General features: G+C 36.9%; 1 protein-coding gene across 1 annotated transcript; it reads right to left on the bottom strand.

Annotated features, from left to right (window-relative positions):
* Window positions 1–527: 527 nt before the first annotated feature.
* On the bottom strand, window positions 528–19,105 carry Syx7 (syntaxin 7). Its single transcript, XM_034983372.2, has 8 exons — window positions 18,859–19,105; window positions 17,237–17,347; window positions 16,347–16,416; window positions 15,686–15,836; window positions 14,406–14,499; window positions 13,725–13,843; window positions 12,902–13,057; window positions 528–11,551 (listed from the first exon to the last, which is right to left on the bottom strand). Exons 2-8 carry the CDS (start codon window positions 17,337–17,339, stop codon window positions 11,465–11,467), a joined length of 780 nt encoding a protein of 259 aa, XP_034839263.1. The 5' UTR covers window positions 17,340–17,347; window positions 18,859–19,105; the 3' UTR covers window positions 528–11,464.
* Between the last annotated feature and the right edge of the window lie 2,197 nt (window positions 19,106–21,302).

Below are 21,302 nucleotides of genomic sequence, written 5' to 3'. Positions count from 1 at the left end.
GAGAGAGACAGCAATAGCCACAAAAAAATTAAGATGAAGAGAAAGAGAGACAGCAAATGAACTGTCAGATTGCTACTGCTGTCGTTACTGCAACTTTTTAAATAATCACCCCGCGGGTGTCCTTTCAGAATGAAAAAGGGTTGGCCATTAGTCTACCACACTGTCCAAGTGCGAATTGGCAGACTTCACACCACTTGGAGAACTCTCAAGCATGCAGCTTTACTCACGGTGTTTTCCTTCATCGTTGAAGCAAGTGCAAAGTAATTAAAACGCACATAACTCCGAATAGTTAGAGGAGCATGCCCGGGATCGAACTTCTGATCCCCGAAATACGAGGCGGACGTCTTAACCACTAGGCCATCACGGTTCACTTTGAACGAAATGTAGAGAAACTCCAACCGTCTCTCTTCATCGCCCGCCAAGTAGGTAAAAAATTACTAAAATTATTATAAATAGTATTTGAATAGGTTGGGTAAGTATTTTTTTAAATTAATTAATTAATTTAAAAAAAATAAAAAATATATATATATATTTAATTAAAAGTATTTTATTCATTTTTTTATTAGTAATGGATAGAAGGCATTGGGTACATTATTAACTGGTTATCTTTTGTAAGATGACAAAAACAGCTCGTTTTTTATTTATTTAATGGCGATTTACCTATAAATAAAGTCAATATTGAGATTTTCTTACAAACACATTTTGAAGAAATTGGTTTTACGAATGTGTTCAATCAATACTTTCAAATGTTAAGTACTTGTTTATCATATCACTATGTGTCTGTGATGCAATGGTCGATGGTACGTCGCAACGCTCGAACCATAGATACCTACTATATTTTTGTGTTTAACTACATATAATAGAATGAGTACAAAATGAGACCTCACTCGCCATTTTAACTTTGTGTCAAATGTCATGTCAAAAGTACGATTTTACTCACAGATATGTCCAGATTTGCAACTAGCGTGGCCCCCTCAGTCCCTCTCGCTCAAGCAGATTTTCTTACTTGTGAAATGTCATTCCTTCTACACTTCACGTTGTTTGTCAAATACTCACGTACAAATACATTTTGGCAAAAAAAAAGTGGCCACGGTGATAAGGACAAAACATGATCATTTTGTCACGTTCTAATAAGAGCTTAAATGCATTTAGCTATCTCGCTCTAACAGTAAGTGTCACAATAGGGCTACTTCTAATAGTCCTTGTTCTGAGGATTTTGGTCCTTATGTTGAAGGTGAACCGTACTTTTGACATGACAAGTGACACAAGGAGTTAAAATGCCGAGTAAGGGCGTTTGTGCACTCATCCGTAAAATCACGGATTCCGTAAAAATACGAATCGAATTGGTATGACGGCCACTTCGAAGAATCACGGATACGAACAGAATACGGATGAGTGCACAAACGCCCTGAGTTCTTATTTTGTAAGGACTATAGCTGCGTTTGGCGTCGTAATATTTTGCATGGCGACTATTCGATTTTTATTAATTTTATTATATACGCTAAGACTCAAAATAGAAGAAAATCAAATATGTAGGTACCTATAATTAATTTATTATAAATTGTAAACTAGAACTTAAACAGAAATAAAGAGTGCAAGCATTGCGACATGCCACACGACACGATAGTAGTTGGGTGCTGTGCTAAGACCAAGATAGATTTTTGACGACGATTGTTTCTTACCGTGCATCTACACATTCGCCCTCGCGTCTAGTTCGCCACTCGCCGTGAGTCGTCGATGTCATTATACTCTATACACGTGGAGAAGTTAATATACCGCTCTCTCTGTTACGTCATCTAAATATATGTATAAAACGAAAAGGTGACTGACTGACTGATCTATCAACGCACAGCTCAAACTACTAGACGGATCGGACTGAAATTTGGCATGCAGATAGCTATTATGACGTAGGCATCCGCTAAGAAAGGATTTTTGAAAATTCAACCCCTAAGGGGGTGAAACAGGGGTTTGTAGTCCAAATCTGTGTAGTCCACGCGGACGAAGTCGCGAGTATAAGCTAGTCCCATATAAAGCACAAAGACAAAAATCTGTGGGCGTATTTTGAATCATTTGAATGACCAACTAATCACAAACGAGTCTAGTTTTTTGTTTCCGTGGATACAGTAGTATAGAAAACATAGGCTCTTTTGTGATTGGTTGGTCACTAAAAATGATTCACGCCCACTGATTTTTTGTCTGTCATTTGTATAGGATTTCGTAACAGAGAAACCCTTATATTAACGTATTTCCGATAATGCATAATCTCGCTACTTGCGAATGCGAGACGAACGGAACCTCGCCTCGTGCGAATGTGTAAATGCACCTTTAAAACGTTGTTGTATCCGCTAAGTTCTAAATGTAACTAAGGAGCCAACGCACGAAACGAGTGATATTAATGAGGGACTTTGACTTAAGACACTGTTAAAACGAGACAGCGCTATGTCGCATAAATATGTCTCGTTTTAACTGATACTTAAGTCTGAGCAAAGTTGAAGTACGCTCTATAGATCTCAGCCTTAGTGCCACTTTGAACATCTCATCGACATAGGAATTTGGAACATCTCGACAACATTGATCGATTTCGAGCATCGATTATTATTTATATCGTTGTAGTAAAATGGCCTTAAGCTTGAGCTCGTTTTATACATCTTTTAAAGGCCGGCAACGCATCGGCGGCACATGCGGTATGCTGAAATACTGTTTGCGACATCAAAACTTCAATATTGACACATTTTCAGAACTGACCACTGACATCGCAACGAACGTGTTAGTCAGTTAAGGTTCCTACATGTTCGGACAGTTTCTGTGCGTCGGCCCTAAATATATTGGTATTACTCGAAGCCTCCGTTATTTAACGAAAAAACATTGTGATCGATTTCTCAAGAGTGAGGTTTTATACGGTTTTCTTTAATCATTTACGCACTTAGCTTTTAATCAGTATTATAATTTAAGCATTAACGATAGTTTTTATTTATGAAGGAATAGATTAAAGTGCATCAAGTTAGGCAAATAAACGTAATAATTTTGTAGAATACGTGCATAAGACACAGTTTAAACTCGAATAGCCCGTCTATGAACCAATAAGTTGGTATTATTAAAAATTCGGTTTTAATAACTGATGCAGTTTGATCTACGGCTTCTAATATAATATCCCTTAGAGCGACCATATTATGGAACGCTTGAACAGTTGTTCTAATGTAACTGCTCGAACAATGTCAACTGCTCGGAACAATCACGACTGCTCGAGCGATCTTATAATTGACAATGAAAAGAAAATTGTAGTTCAATATTCAGTCGCAATTTGAAGTAGAACGTCCTCATTCTTTTTAATATATTTTATGAAATTCAAATTGTAACCACTATTTAGAGATTCATTGTGGCTAATTCCGTTGTACACAATCTCTAAACTAAACTAAAATGGCACGTCTAAATCTATTGCTATCCCTTTCATAATGTTGCTTGCGGAAAAGGATAGCACTAGATTAAGACCTGTTAATTAAGTTTAGTTTAGAGATTGTGTACAAGAGAATCGGCCCCAATAGCTCAACAGTTAAAAAGAGCTGAAATCTATGTCAGGTGGCAGATCTTTTATTTGTTATTTTTGATTAACATATCTATTAAAGTCTTCGCCCATTACACAGACTCGACACGGATTCCTCTCGAGTCGGAGTGTACATGCTTTAGCATGGACTTGTTAGCTTTACATCGTGTTCTTTACGTGGGATTTTCAAAATTGAAGTGAATCTAGTACAATTATTTCAATTAAATGTTGAAAACTTGGAAAACTTGCGTTATATATCATTTTACTTACAGTGGATTGTGGAGCCGTAAGGAACATGATGTAAAACTCACATTCCCAAGTTTTTTCAAATCAGAGAGGAATCGGCATCGAGTCTGTAGTGTGTGAAGACCTTTAATTAGTCCTGCAGCAGTACTGAGTCGCTAATCGTTTCTTAAGATTGAGTTAAAACGAGACAGATTCATGTGAGAGATATAGCTCTGTCTCGTTTTAACTAAACTTAAGTAACGATTAAGCGACTCTGAGTACGGCAGTTAGACTTAAAAATCAAATATCTTTGACACCTCTTAGAACATCGTTTGGTATTTTCGGGCAGTAGACTCGGTTACGATTTGATTTTCGAATAAGGGCGTACGTAGACGACGGATAATCCGTCGTCTGCGCAGGTCGTAAGGCAAGCACAATATGCAAAACCCGCTTCAATTAAATGTGAATTTATAATAACATTAGTGTTTCGTATTTCACCCTGGCCTTTTATCCAATAATAATAAAATTAATAGTTGATAATGTACTTAGGATCCGTTCAGGTTTTTTATTTCATTTTATTCAGACACAAGTTAGCCCTGGACTGCAATCTTACCTGGTGGTAAGTGATGATGCAGTCTAAGATGGAGCAGGCTAACCTGGAAGGGGTATGACAGCCTTTATTAAACCCATGCATGCCCCTTGAGTTTCTACACATCGTACCGGAACGCTAAATCACTTGGCGGCACGGCATTGCTGGTAGGGTGGTAACTAGCCATAGCCGAAGCTTCCCACGAGACCAAACCAGAAATTTAGAAACTATAAAATTCCAAACCTCTGCCAAGAATCTAACCTGGGACCTCCCAGACTAATACGATTTTAGGTGACTTTAGGCCTGCGCCAGTCGCGAGCCTGTTATTTGTAGAGTGCACTAAAATAATTCGAATTAAAAATTCATTTTGTGCTTTTTTAGCAATGTTAAAATAAATAATAATAATAAATAATCTTTATTTGATAAAAATTTACAAGGTATATATAAGTACATAACCCTGGTAGTAGCAATGCAAAGTTCCTGGCCCCCAAACTAGGATTCCCTGTGCTATGGGAAGCCAGTCTTTCGCCCGAATATAAATAGGTAGGTACAATTAATGTAAATAACTTACTTATAAATACATAAACAGATTACAGTTAACAACTAAACATTAAAAAGAATATAGATTTCAAAAATTGCATTCAGATGTGCAGATATCGGCTGGTAATGGGTAACATTAGAAAAGTGTCTAACTTGTGAATAAATTGTTTAAATAAAATTATAAAAATAATAATTTTAGTATAAAAACGTTCATATTTACATTTCACAAAAGAAATGACATTATAGCCCAGTCAATTTAGCTCAAAAAATCTTTTTCGAAGGCCTATTTTTATTTCGAATACTAGCCTCTGTGTAGACTACTGCCGTCTGAAAGGACACATTGTAATTCCAAGAGGCTAAAAGGGGCATCTATAACAAAGTAAGGAGTCGGTAAGTTTCCACAGGAAGGGAAGAGTGGTATGAGCTATTAGGATTGCCCTCTAAATATCAATAAAATTGATTGAGTTGGAATCCAGGTCAGAACACCGTCAGTCACTTCTTTCTCTCCACACCCTGCGGGGAGATCCAATGTCCAGATATATTTTAAGGAAGATCCATACCAGTATTATAAATGCGAAAGTTTGTCTGTCTGTCTGCTAGCTTTAACAGTTACAGCCCAACAGTTTAACAGATTTTGATGAAATGTACGTTAGCTTACATCCCGGGGACAGAAATAGGCTACTTTTTATCCCGGAAATAGGCTACTTTTTGGTCTGGTCTGGCTTCGGCCGTGGCTAGTTACCACCCTACCGGCAAAGCCGTGCCGCCAAGCGATTTAGCGTTCCGGTACGATGCCGTGTAGAAACCTGTGGTAGAAACTAAAGGGGCATGGGTTTACTAAAAACTGCCATACCCCTTCCAGGTTAGCCCGCTTCGATCTTAGACTGCATCGTCACTTACCACCAGGTGAGATTGCAGTCAAGGGTTAACTTGTATCTGAATAAATTTTAAAAAAAGGAAATCAGAGTTCCCACAGGATTTTTAAAAGCATAAATCCGGGCGGGCGAAGCCGCGGGCATCATTTAGTTATGAATAAAATATGAGGTAGTAAATAAAAATCTGATGATATGCAATAATCGACGGATATATTGTTGCGAAATCGCAATGCATGCAACCTAACACACAATATGTCATAATATATTATGTTGGGCACACTCGTTTGCTTATGACATTCAATTCTTAACTAGCTCGTGACGGTCAAGATCTATTTCACATGTCAGAGAGGGTACTTTGGCAACTCAGACTTTACTCAAGAGTAGTCTGAGGAAATTTAAAAGTACGCTCGCTCTACTAATCGCAGCCTTGGTCTGAGATCTATAGAACTTTACTCACTTAAGAGTTAAAATGAGACAGTTTTATGTGAAATACATAACTGTCTCATTTTAACTCTAAAGTCTGAGCAAAGTCAAGAGCTCTGTTAATCTTAGGCTTAGCCTGAGATCTATTAGAGCGTATTTTACCAAGGCAAGATAGATTTAAGAAGAGCCAAAAATCTGTCTCATTTGAACTCTAATTAAAGTCTGAGCAAAGTCAAAATACGCTCTATAGATATCAGTTTTAGATTTGCGACTTCTTTGACAAATCTTTAAAGGTACACTTACATGGGCAATTGAAATTCCACATGAAGCAATTAACGGCAATACTCGGCCATACTTAAAAATTTCAGCAATGTTATGCAAAATAACTGCTCCAGATTGATCCATACATGTTGCCGAGCGACAATTGCTTAAAAGTTGCTCATGTAAGTGCACCATTATGTGTCAAATTTGACCTCAACAAAATATGTTTTTGCATTACGATTTCAGTGTCACAGCAAATAAGGGCCTAGTACAATATCAATCTCAGTTCACTAATGATTACAATATTAATTACTATTTATTATTAATATACATAGATTCACTATACAAGCAAGATACTCATGAAAGTAGGTCGAAAAACGTCTGAATGATGTTGTGATAGTTGATACATATGAAAAATTCACTCAAATATAGATACTACTCAGTTATTTTTAAGTGTAAATTCAGTTGTTTCAGACAAAACTGAACAAAAACACGCAAATAGTTGCGTACGCACTTAGATTAGCTGCATATGACTAGAAATTGTCTGTCAGAAAACTTTCTGTCGCACTCACTCTGTGAACATCAGAAGAGTATGTCTGATCCGGCTGGCAGTTTGAGGCACATCGCTCGCAGTACAAAATGCATGCCTTTTGGCACGCGTCAAATTTTTTTTGTGAGACGATTTCTAAGGCCAGAATGAAATCTTTAATTAGCTTACATGATTAGCTTACAACGAATTTACTAATGTAAACACTCTTTTAAGTGTCTTTTACCTTAGTAAATTGGTTACCAATTAATTACGTAAGCTACTTACGTGAGTAAAACTTACAGGTGTAATCGCAGCCTAATAAGTAATATGCAGCTAGCTTATATTAGTCTCGTAATTTTTGAGTGTGATTGTGTATGTTGCTTGTATAGTATATCTATGTTATCAATTTATTACAATAATATCAAAACACATCTAAAGGCATGATTCCGAACCACGCTGCACGCAGCAGCGCTGGCACAGCAGTGCTGTCACCAGCTGTCACAGTCCTGTCGCGGCACTACTGGTCTACTAAGCTTATATGACATTACATTACATTCCGAGCTAGGCAGCAATGTTCCGCTACATTGCTGCCGCGACATTGCTGCCTAGCTCGGAATGTAATGTCATATAAGCTTATCGAGATTGTATGGGGACCAGTAGTGCCGTGACAGGACTGTGACAGCACTGTTGCGGCAGCGCTGCTGCGTGTAGCGTGGTTCGGAATTATACCTTAACTCACAGCAGATAAACAAAAGCTGGTCAACAAATGATATTCTTATAAAATATTTCAATGAAGACAATTTATAATAGATTCCTTCAAATTATATTGTTAAAATATTTAAATTATATCGTTAAAATGTTAAAAACAAATTATTAAAATACTCACATTAAATATATGTACACCACTAATTTTTAATTACCATAAAACATCTGCCTAGTCAGAAATTAGTTACTTAGCACGTCTATACATTTAAAAAAATTAATCGAATGTTTTGTGATGTCCATTATAAAAATAGTAATAATTGCTCAAAAAAATTAAAACTTTGTTAAAACACTTCAATCAATCAATCAGCCTATTTGCATCCACTGCTGGACATAGGCCTTCCCAAGAGCACGCCACCATACACGATCCTCCGCCTTCCTCATCCGCCCACTTCCCGCTATCTTCTTAAGGTCGTCAGTCCAGCGGGTTGGAGGTCGTCCCACACTGCGCTTGCTGATACGCGGTCTCCACTCCAGAACAAGTCTGCTCCATCGGCCATCGGTTCTGCGGCAGACGTGGCGTGACGTTAAAACACTAAACGTAATAATAATCCGATTGCACATTTAAAACAATAAACCTAACATTTTTTGCCAATTAAAAAGTAGTGGTGTATGACAAAACAATCGTGGGATACAATCTTGTACATGGGTACTGGGTAGTAATAATTGAGTATTTGACTCCAATTTTTTTATTGCTTTATTATAAACTAGAATAAAATTATGACGTAAACTGAAAAAACTAATTAAAACAATCAAATAACAAAAAAGTTATAAGCATTTAAATATTTCTGATTAGACAGCCATAGTAGCTTCGTGCGGTTTCATACAAATTTTCGTTTTTCGAGAAAGGGATAGAAGACCCTCCCACTCCAAAATTAAAATGCCTGTAACTTTGTAAATCTTTGTTGGATTTTAGTATTTATTTCGGCGTACGTCATTATTTTTATCCTAGTTTATATAATAAAGTAATAATATTTATCAAATTCAAAAGTAGGAAAATACCCAATTACAAAATCTGTATTAGTATAAATTCTTACACAATACATAATACAATCAATACATTAAAGTAATACATTTACAAAACTATTTATATACAAAAAGAATCTGGCTTCATTAAAATTATAATTCTCGGCACGAAAACAAATAATCTTTTAATTTATTAAAAGATATTTTGCTTTTGTGTATACGGCATTTAAAAAAAATATCAATTAAATTTTTTACCGTGTTTACTATAAACTCCGATTTTTTAATTGATAAAGGCCGATTTAACAATTACCAAATACACTGAAAAAAAAAACTTTTTTTTGAAAAATAAAACTTAGCGATTGAAAAATTGGCCCTCAATCATTAATTCCACAGTATTAAAATTACAAAATACATACATACATGTTAATCATATAATGTCCCTGTCCTATCCAAACGCTGGAATGCACTTTAAGTAACAGTTTGAACTTGAAAGAATTTTATCAACTCATACGTTAACAACCAAAACTAAAACAGTCCAGTGTAAAAAACACAGTAAATTAATCTTTAATGGCGAATAAGTGTCTTTTTCCATTGTAAACATAATAAAACTGTTCAAAGATTTTTGTATAATATCTCTTCGCAAATAACGGGCAAACTCGAGACGTAACCATAAAAAAATAATGTAATTATTTCAGTAACTTACAGCCGCACTCAGAGTCGCTAATCGTTACTTAAGATTGAGTTAAAAAGAGACAGATTTATGTGAGAGATATAGCTCTGTCTCGTTTTAAGCCTCAATAGCTCAACGGGTAGAGGAGTGGACTGAAAACCGAAAGGTCGACGGTTCAAACCGCGTCCGTTGCACTATTGTCGTACCTACTCCTAGCACAAGCTTGACGCTTAGTTGGAGAGGAAAGGGGAATATTAGTCATTTAACGTGGCTAATATTCTTTAAAAATAAATAGATAAATTAAGCGACTCTGAGTACGGCTGTTAGTCTGTGAATGTAATAAAAACTGCGAGATGTTTTCTCGCAATCTCGTAAAATATGAAGAGATGTACACGTATTTACATATTATTATATTTAAGACACTCGCGACAATATTGCTGGTCGAACGGGCCACGACAGCGACCGTATTGCCTTCCATTTTTAACCGACTTCAAAACCGTTTTAACCGACTTCAAAAAAGGAGGAGGTTCTCAATTCGTCGGATTCTTTTTATTTTTTATGTATGGTCCCCGATTACTCGAAGACGCCTGGACCGATTTTGAAAATTCTTTATTTGTTTGAAAGTGTATACTTCAAAGGTGGTCCCATATAAAGTCAAAGTCAAAGTCAAATGATTTATTCAAAATAGGTAATTAATAACGCTTTAAGATGGTCAGATGTTGGATTTCTAAGATATAGTGGTGATAATTACCCAAACTTAAAACTAAAGCCACGAGGGCTAAATTTGGTGAACATCTCATGAACATCTTCGAAGATAGATAATGGAACTCCTCAACGGATAAGAGTATTTACTCTGCTCGCGATCAGTGTAATAGCTAAGTAAATAGTAGTTTTTTAACAAGGCATAGCATATTTCAATAGCATGGGGCCACTAAAAATTGTTAAATAAATTTAAAAAAAATACCGACTTCAATACCTAACCACAAACACTAAAAATTAAAAATAATTTAATTTATTACAGAATATATTATGTATACAAGAGTTAATATAGTTCCATAATAATATTTTTTTGGGTCGGCCAAGTGCGAATCAGACTCGCGCACTGAGGGTTCAGTACTACAATCGGATTTTATCGACATTTTGCACGATAAATCAAAAACTACTTTCTAGATCTCATTCCAACCAATTTTCGGTAGAAGTTTGCATGGTAATGTACATCATATATTTTTTTTAGTTTTATCATTCTCTTAATTTTAGAAGTTACAGGGGGGGGGGGGGAGACACACAAATTTTACCACTTTTTTTTTTTTTTTTTTTTAAGAATAAGAATAATTTATTTTGAATTTAGAATTTAGGCACAAGAAACAAGTTTCCTACTTTGGACGTCTCTCGCGCAAACTAATCAGTTAAAAAAAAAGAGATTAGAAACCTCAATATCATTTTTGAAGACCTATCCATTGATACCCCCCCACACGTATGGGTTTGATGAAAACAAAAATTTGAGATTGAGTTCTAAGTATGGAGAACCCCAAAATTTATTGTTTTTTTTTCTATTTTTGTGTGAAAGCTTAATGCGGTTCGCACAATACATCTACTTACCAAGTTTCAACAGTATAATTATTATAGTTTCGGAAAAAAGTGGCTGTGACAGACAGACAGACATGACGAATCTATAAGGGTTTCGTTTTTTGCCATTTGGCTACGGAACCCTAAAAATATACCTAATTAGTACCCTTATTATAAATGCGAAAGTGTGTTTGTTTGTTGGTTTGTTGGTTTATTGGCTTGTTGGTTTGTCCTACAATCATGTCGCAACGGTACAACGGATTGACGTGATTTTTTGCATGGGTACAGATAAAGACCTGGAGAGTGACATAGGTTACTTTTCATCCCGGAAAATCGAAGAGTTTCCACGAGATTTTTAAAAACCTTATTCCACGCGGACGAAGTCGCGGGCATCAGCTAGTGAATTAATAAATCAATTGTTAAATGTGGCCATTTGGAATGGATCCAGAGGTAGTCGATACGGGAAGGTTTTAGAGTCACGGTTTTAGGCGGTTTTAGGGCTCGCAGGGTTCAGGGTTCAGCGCGCGAACACTATGATGAGGATGATCGCCACTATGATGATCAGGATCAGCATCATGTATATTTTGTTCTTCCTCATTTTGTTCTGAAATACAACAATAGTATTATGGATGGTATAGACTATAGAGAGTGATGGGAACTTCAGCGGGGAGGGGCAATACACGCACAACAGATGGAAACGTTTAAGTGCGGAAACCAGCCCAGAGAGAGAAGAAGAAGAAGAAGAAGAGTGATGGGAATGGGTAAAGTATTTAGGTCGGTCAACAAGAGCTGGCACGTTCACATTACTCACTCACACAAATTATTATTTTTGCTGTTAAAGCGGCTATAGAAATATACAATCTGTGAAAATTTCAACTCCCTACCTATTGGTCCCAGCAGAATACCAGCGCTCAGGTTTTATTCTTAAAACCTGCAGCATTAATGCTGAGCTGGGGCCATTTCATCTTGTGCCAAGTGGGTGCAAGAACTAATTTTAGATTAAATTAATTATTAAATACTTCTTATTATCTACTAACTACTACCTACTAACCATTAATTTTAAGTTTGTTTGTACCTTAGGCATAAGATGAATAAACTAGTTTTCTTTCTTTCTTTCTATTACAGTTCATGAGAAAAATAATTTGTAGGCAGTCAGTAGGGAAAACGCCAAGAGCAATACCGAATGGGCGCTCTCCCGCGATTCGGCCCATATAACCGAGAGGTTGGTGGGGCCATGGGAGGTGGAGAGTTGTCCCTGGTTCACGAGATATAGCCCCTGACAGATAGTGGGGCGGACGGACGATTGATGATCGCAGTAGATGGTAGTAGTAGCACGTCGGACGCTGTTGCCCGTTCTCCGTTATTTTATTTTATTTTATTTTATTTATTTTATATCTAATTAGAACGGCAGTGCCACTTACACTAACTAGATGATTAATAATAAATTTAAATACAAATAAAGGTACAAGAAAAAAGACATAAAATACAAAACGATAAAAGATCAAAGAATTTTGAATATGTACGCTGAGAACATTAAATGACATATTCATGCAATGCTCTCAGCGTACTTCAGTAACTCCCGAACCAGTATTATAGACCCATCATTAAATGGGTCCCATTGAGCATTATTGTCCAAAAGCGCGTTGAACGATGCTAATGAACGGGGTATAGGTGACATAGATCTAGCAACAGTGCGATGATGTGGGACCACGAAAAGTTTATTTTTTCGTGGACGAAGATTACTGTTGGATTCAGGGACACGTATGCGACACAGTTGGTCATGAAGTTCTGGAGCATTAACATCTCCTCGCAAAATTTGACACATAATTTTGAGTTATGTTCCCTTAGTTGCCTCGTACGACACCCGCGGGAAGAGGAGGGGTAAATGGGGCACCCCACGTCACAATGCCGACACGGCAATGTCATAATAGTAGTATAAACAAAATAAGAGTACCTTATAGCCGGCAGCGGTGCTAAGTTCCCGGGTCGCGGCCTCTACGGTATGCGAGGCGTATTCCACGCTCGATTCGATAGAGTTCACGACTGAGCCCTGCTCGTGGATCATGGTTCCCAACTCCCTGAAGATCGAGTTCACGTCCGTTATGTCGTTCTGTAAACAAATGAACTGGTAATGCCTGCTTCTAGGTTACGTACGTTTTAATAAAAAGCTTCCAGAAGACATATTGGAGATGTCTCTCAACAAATTTAAAGCTTTCATATGTAACTTTTTCAAACGTTAACTTATTAAAAATCATATTACAATTGTAAAGGATTACAGCGTGCCGACCGAAGGAGACCAGCGGGTTAGTTCGCTAAGTGTATGACACTGAATGATAGCCACTGAGCTCATTTGACATTAGTTGGTTCTACATTGCTGCTTCATTGAGTGATATATTATTATTGAAATGATTTTTCCCAGAAACTTTGTGGAACTCTGATTTTCCGGGTTCAAGTCTTTAACTATATCCATGCAAAAAATCACGTCAATCCGTTGCACCTTTGCGGCATGATTGAAGCACAAACCAATAAACCGACAAACAAACATACTTTTTTTTAAGGGTAGTGATTCATGGTTTGAACAGCCGCCCGATTTTGTAAGAAGAACGTTTTCATCGTAGTCGCAATCAGTAGCAAATTCTGCCATTTGATTGGCTGCGCAAAAGTGAACATCAAATTCAACCAATCAAGGGGCGGAATTTGCTACCGATTACGATGAACAGGTTTTTCTTACACAATCGGGGGGGGGCAGAGCTTTATGTAGTCTGCAAAGGTCTTACCTCTAGCTGGCGGATGTCTCGCTCACGCTCCTCCAACTGCTGTAGCTCTGCGTCAGACTGTGCCGCCATTTGCTGCTGCTGAGCAAGTGAGCGACCCGAATCCCCGCTCTCAGGCCGATCTGTAGAGAAATAGAAAGATTTCTTACTAAAACTAGCTGCCCTGGCGAACTTCGTTCCGCCTAACAGTCGATTAAATTTTTTTAAATTTCTCTCTCCGTAAGAACCATCCTCGTACTTCAAGGAATATTATAAAAAAGAATTAGCGAAATCGGTTCAGCGGTTCTCGATATTTGCGATCAGCAACACATTAGGTAATTCATTTTTATATTATAGATAAAGCTTCAATAGCTCAACGGTTAAAGGTCATAGCAGTTCAAACCCCATCCGTTTGCACTATTGTACTCCTAGCACAAGCTACACGCTTAGTTGGGGGGGGAACAGGGAATATTAGTTATTATTAACATGGCTAATATTTTTTCATGTTCTCCCGACGGATTTTGGGCCATGGCGGCTAATCTCCACAGATGTTAACCATCTGCGCGGTAGTCATACAGTGCACAAGTGCGCAATGATAGGTGCACTCTCTTATTCCTCAACGCGTGGTCCCGTGGGGTTGGAACCGCTCTTTAAACGTTGAGCTATTGAGACTCCAAGTATTATTATTCTGTAGTTTGTACTGACCACCCAGCGCGAAAGGATCGCCAATGTTGATCGACTGAGCTTTGGCCTTCCGGACATCTTCTTTTGTCTTCTGCGCAGCCGTCTTTTGCGCTGCCTGTTGACAAATCATTTATGATAAAAATATAAAAGGAAAAGGTGGCTGACTGACTGATCTATCAACGCACAGCTCAAACTACTGGACGGATCGGGCTGAAATTTGGCATGAAGATAGCTATTATGACGTAGGCATCTGCTAAGAAAGGATTTTTGAAAATTCAACCCCTAAGTGGGTGAAATAGGAATTTAACATTTGTGTAGTCCACGCGGACGAAGTTGCAAGCATAAGCTAGTGATATCATACAACTGATAGCCTATACTTTATTCACGGAGAGGGCTCTCTCTTTTACTTCATCCCATATAAGTGAGAAAGGCAAAAAAGTCAGTGGGCGTTAATCATTTTGAGTGACCAACCAATCACAAACGAGCCTATGTTTTCCATACTTCTTTATTAGAGAACTTATATTTTCAAAAAACTTTCGAAATTCAATTCAAAGTTATAGGTTTGTTTGTATGGTTGGTCAAATCTGGAATGAAGAGATCCGTGGAAAAACTAGAGTAACCGACATACAAATAGTTCAATGGGTTGCGAAGCTGAAGTGACAATGAGTAGGGCACATAGTTCGAAAAAATGACAGACGTTTGGGGTTTCAATATGCTGGAATGGCGACTTCGCACCGGATGGTTGCAGCGTTGAAAGATGCCTCATTAGGTGGACAAACTACATCAAAAGAATCGCAGTTAGCCGCATGAATCAGGTGGCGCAAGAAGGTGGCGTATGGAAGTCCCTACAAGAAACTTATGTCCAGCAGCGGATGTCTATAGGTTGATGATCATGATGATGAATATTCTGGTGAAAAAATCTGTTGTTTGATTTCCCAATTCTATTGGTCTATTCTAATCTCATTAGGCTCATTATAATAATTATAGTAACAAGCTGCCAAGTGTGTTAATCTTATCACTAGATTTGTGTTAATTTACCACATGCATACTAAATGTAAAACTTTACATTTTAAAACTACTTTTAATTTTAATAACGAATTTTTAGTAGGTATGTATATTGAATTTTTGGATTTTCATATGCGATTAGCCTAACAACAGTATATTATGTCATAGTACCTAACTTACATGTACAGAAGAATGATTCTGTAAAGATTAAGATTGATTGCAAAGTTTGTATCCAACAATTAATATATTAATTATATTTCTATTTAAAAAATAATAAAAACATGTTCATTATGTACCTGGAACGCGTTAAGGGTGGCCATGTACTCATCACGTAGTCTGTCGCGTGTCAGTTTGTTCGCCGGGACGTCAGTCGGAGTCTTCATGAGCTGCATGAGCATTGAAGAGGTGTCCTTCGCCAACTTCTGGGTGTAGTTCTGGATTTGACGCCTGTAATGGAAGATTAGAAGGAGATTCGTAGGAGAATCAGAGTAACCAACATATTATCTCAATAGGTTGCGAAGCTAAAGTGGCAATGGGTAGGGCGCATAGTTCGAAAAACCGATATATGTTGGCGTTCCAAGGTGCTAGAATCGCGACCTCGCACCGGAAGACTTAGCATTGGAAGACCCCCACTAGGTGAAGGTGAACAGGCTACAGCAGTGAACAGCCGCTGGATTTAGACGGCGCAAGACTGTGGCGTGTGTAAGTCCCTACAAGAGTTTCTTTATGTCAAACTAAAACCATACTGATTGCCCATATAATAGTATAAACTAACAACTTGTGTTGTCCTTGTGATGTCTAGATCTAACAAAGGATTGAAAGAAAAGTCTCTCATGAAAATTCAAGAACCAAATTACAACATTGTTGTTTTCTCCACTGAATTGACATTGGCGGAATTAATGGAGACTACAAAACTGCAGTACAAAGAGCCATAGAGAAGAAAAGATGAAGACTTACAATTGGTTCCTCAGTTCTTGCGAGTCTTGCGGTGTCTGCAACTGGTTGATCATCTTGGTCATCGATGACACTGAAAGAGTACCAAACATTTATACATCCTTTCTGTAGCACCATGTGTTGTGAAAGCTCATTTATATAAGCTACATATCATAGATTCAACATCTGGTGTGCTATACCTAATTAAGAAAGAAGAAAGAAAACTAGTTTACACATACTCTAGTAGTTTAGTTTAACTACATATTCGTATTTAGTTGTAGACATAATTTTGTAATAAGTATTGATTTTTCATTGGAGACTTTAATGTGAAGACTGTGAAGTTCTACTAACGATATTCATATTGTAATTGTAACTGTTTGTTTCCATAAAAATAAATGAATTAAAATTAAACATTCAATATTTTCGGCAATTTATAATTTAAAATTTAAAAGCACTAATGTTTACTAAACAATATTTTTTTGTTAAAACCACTTCTGACCAACATCAATAGTTAAAAACGCTTTTGACTGTTTTTTGCAGTTAAAAGTAGTTTTGACAGGATAAGAGTTCTGGTTCCTCCTTCACCTTTCTACTATCGTACTGCGAGGTATCGCCAAGGTCTGCACACGTACATAGTCAAAATTCTACGGATACGTACGAAGCGATTTCCCTCCTCATTTCTGATTCGAACCGCTAAGATTTGGAACACCCTTCCAGCATCAGTTTTCCCCTCCAATTATAATATGGGTACTTTCAAGTCAAGAGTGAATAGGCATCTTCTAGGCAAGCGCGCTCCGTCTGAGGCTGCATCTTCACTTGCCACCATGTCTGATTGCAGCCAAGCGTTAGTCTAATACATTGAAAAAAAAGAATAATTCTGACTGTAACAGATCTAAATATTTAAGTAAACTTGCCATTTTGCGATATTTTCTTGATGTTGCTCGCGATTGTTTGCGAGAGCCGTTGGAAGTTGTCATTCTGCCCATACGAGACTCCTCCTTGATATGAATCCTCCATTGTGGTATCTACAAAGTACAAAACTATTAACACTCGGTAGGAAAGGCATCCTGAACCAGTGGTAGATGCCTCTGACGATTCAAAAATACATGTAAAAGTTTTTAACGTTAATTTTAACGTTATGTCAAGTCAAAAGTACGATTTCAGTCCTTATTTTTAAGGTAAACCATACTTTTGACAGTTGACACATATAGTTATAATGGTGAGTGTGAATTTAAAAACGCCTAAAGCATTATATAAAGGATGATTTATACTAGACCATGCCGGGTCAGAGCTGTGTCACGTTCGAGGCACATCTGATGTGCAGACAATCCAGGTATTGCAAATTTATATCAAGAAACGTTACACTTGAGGCTCAGAAGACTCTGACATGGCACAGTCTGATGTGATCTTATACAAATTTCCAATTGTGTCTCGGATGTGGCATGGCTCAGGGCCAGCACAATCTATCATAAATCATCCAGGATGTACAAAGCAAGCTTTGTGGGAATATGAGAATTTGGGTCTGGATACTATATCTAATTTTTCACTTTCAGATAAGGAAATTAAATGAATGGATATCCAAAATGTGCTTCTGATAAGTTTAGTTATGTTTAACTTGTTATTAGACTTGGCCTCGTAATTGGAATCAAATCAGTTTTGCAGTTCAACCTGATAGTTTTCAGGGTTTTGGATATAAGAACGAGAAGGTTGGAACACAGACTTCACTAGTCTAGCCCTATCCAGCTTTATTTTGAGATTCAACTTTGTCATACGGTATCCCTATTGCTTACACAGACTCGGTCAATCTCATTTCTAGTGGAACCAATAGTGGTCAACCATGTCCATTCTCTGTGGCCGTCTCTTGAAGAAGGAGTTCATCATAAAGAGGCCCTCCTTCTTCATGAAATCAGCGAACATTTGGTTCTTGCGGTTTGCTACAAAATAATAAGCTGTTTTTTGCATTTGCCATAATCACTCTTAATTATAGGAACGCAAATGTACCTCTTAACATGTTTGTTCGTTTTTACTATAATAGTTTAGTTTGTTGCTTTGCGTTTATAGTTTAGTTATGTAAGTACTAATAAATATATAAGTTTATTAAGTATATAAAAACAGCCCTTCCCGGTGTCCATTTGATCAATTTCTCCCTAAACTTAATGGATTTTTCGAAAGAGCTCTTTAGCGATAAGATCGCTACATTGTACCTACTTTTATTGTTTTGTAATCTATCCTTTGTGTTCTTGTGGTGTGCAATAAAGAATACACAGTGTAAGTACATACTGAAGCTTGAAGTATTATAATGAATGATGACATTCGACTAGTTTTTTATAAATGGTAGAGTAGATTTAATGCATTTTATAGGAGCTATTAAGATTTCGAAGTCTTCGTTTCGTCCGAATTGGTCCAGTCAGCAATTCGATTCGTCATTCGATCCAATCGCATTAGCGAGTTGCGCGCCGCGCACACACAAATATACAGGAAAAATAGGTATTTCTATTTCATAATAGTGGAGATAATTAGTATTAACACGACTCACCTCTAATCAAATTAAAGCCGATATGATTTATTTGTGACGCTCGCTCGTTCACTTTGCACAGAAAATTATTCAAACCGAATTGATGTCGTAAATCAAGTTGTCTCCTTGAATACGTAAACAATACGTACTTAAATTTACCTTCACAACGAAACAGAACAAAATGATGGAAAATTATTAGAATTATTCAGAAAACCTAAACACTTTGCCAAAACACCAAAAAGCAAAACACCTCTCAACTTCACTGAACTTCACATAGGTGACACATAGAGTAAAGTAATGTGACATTGCAAATTGCAATGTTGCAGAATGCAACACAGACCAATAACATATTATGCATATTATATGGCATTAGTGTTGCCAATGCAAATTTTTAGGTGGCCGTGTTTATAGGGAAAAAGATCAACGGTCGGCTGTGTCACTGCCCAAAAAAGGAAATATTTTTTAACATCAGGCAAATGACACTGTTTTCAAGTGTTAGACCGTATTCCCGGTACAAATCCCATTAGTTTTTTTTTATAAACATTTTCAGTAAATAAATTATCATAAAAAAATGAAAAATAAAAACCTTTTTGTTCTTTCATTTTTTCATACATATTGTGCGGGACGATATAGTGCCTAGTGTGTGACAATTAATAGTTTAACAGTTATTATAGGATTTTATATAGTATAGATAAGCAATGTTTAGCATGTAACTTAATAAAGATAGTTAATAGGTATTAGGGCGTAGGTCATAGACTTATGTTTAGCAAGGTCTTATGTATAGTACATACTTGAATATAAACAGTGGGGCCGATTCTCTTGTACACAATCTCTAAACTAAACTAAATTAACAGGTCTAAATCCATTGCTATCCTTTTCCGCAAGCATCATTATGAAAGGGATAGCAATAGATTTAGACGTGCCATTTTAGTTTAGTTTAGAGATTGTGTACAACGGAATTAGCCACAGTAGCGTAGTATGTTAGGATTTGTTAAGATTTTACTATGTAAATTTAATAGCGATAAAGATTTAATAAATAGAAAGAGACATGCTTACGAATAAAAGTAGACAGAAAAAGCAATAGTTGAGAGCGAGAGAAATAGCGTAGACAGAGATAGCAACAGTGATAGAGCGAGATAGTTGAAGAAAGGGATAGGAATAATTATAGAGCGAGAGGCGCGGCTCTCACTACGGTATAGCCCGGAGTCGAAAAGACCCCTCTAAGTAAGCCACACCTCTCGAATCTGCTCTCTCCTGATTGGTCAATGTAAAGATCCTCTGATTTGCCAGCCAATCAGATGGTCTACTTTTTTCATGGGATTTTCAAATAAATACTGGCCCGGTTTTGTATGCCGGTACAGTTCTCCTCCAGACCTAGCGGTAGCAGTACCTAAGGAATAAAGAAAATAGTGCTTCAACAAGTGTTTTCCTGAAGAATTCCAACCAATCCAGCATAGTGTAATGTGCAGAAGCGCACAGATATTAATAAGTATTAAGGAGGTTCAAATTGTCTGCAGTCATTTATGCATTTATGCATAATGTTTGAGAATTAGTCAAACAGTCAGGTTTCTTTAAATAAGACTACAAGCTAGTCTTATCTAATTCCTATACAAATCACGCCGGCGGGATGGTGCCAAGAATACTGGCTGCATTTCCGGGCTGGACAGCCAGGCTGATTCTTTACGCAAAAAATGAGCCAGCCCTTTTGTCACCAGATGAGGCTTATTAATCGTGGTGAAATGACTCGTAATTTTTTTTTAACACTAAAATATTATATACTTACTAAATACTTACTTAATATATTGTAGACTCACTTACTGATTGCCCCAGCTTGCAATTAAATAAATTTCTTCTTCAAAATAATATAAAATTTAATGTTTGCCTGTTTGTTCATCAGTACCCATATTATAAATGCGAAAGTGTGTTTTTTGTAGGTTTGTTGGTTTGTTAGTTTGTCCTTCAATTACGTCGCAACAGTGCAACGGATTGACGTGATTTTTTGCATGGATATAGATACATATATACTTTTTATCCCGGAAAATAAAACAGTTCCCACAGGATTTTTGAAAACGAAATCCTCGCGGGCATCAGTTGCTAGTTATTTATAAATTCACTTGATTATACGTTTGGACATAAAAATCTCCTAGCTAAATATAGCTACCTATATATTATCAGGATATATCATGATGTTATGGATGTAATGTACAATGTACATATATGGAATGGCTCTAATATTTGACAAAAACAATGAATTTCAAATTTTGTACATAGCAACATCGCATTTAAGGAGTCTACAGGATGACAGCATTGGTTCCAATTTACACCACGCGCCAAAAGAGCCTTGTCGTATATTTCAACCCTTTCAAAGAAATTTTAGGTACTAATCCTTATTATTACCTCCTATATCGATGCACCCTTTAACCAAGCCTTTAACGAAGTCGTATATTATTTAGACATTTGGTGAA

This window comes from Maniola hyperantus, chromosome Z, assembly GCF_902806685.2.
Source record: "Maniola hyperantus chromosome Z, iAphHyp1.2, whole genome shotgun sequence".
In the NCBI taxonomy this organism is placed as follows: Eukaryota; Metazoa; Arthropoda; class Insecta; order Lepidoptera; family Nymphalidae; genus Maniola; species Maniola hyperantus.
Note: the sequence above shows the minus strand (reverse complement) of the source record. Positions and strands in the feature narration are given on the sequence as shown.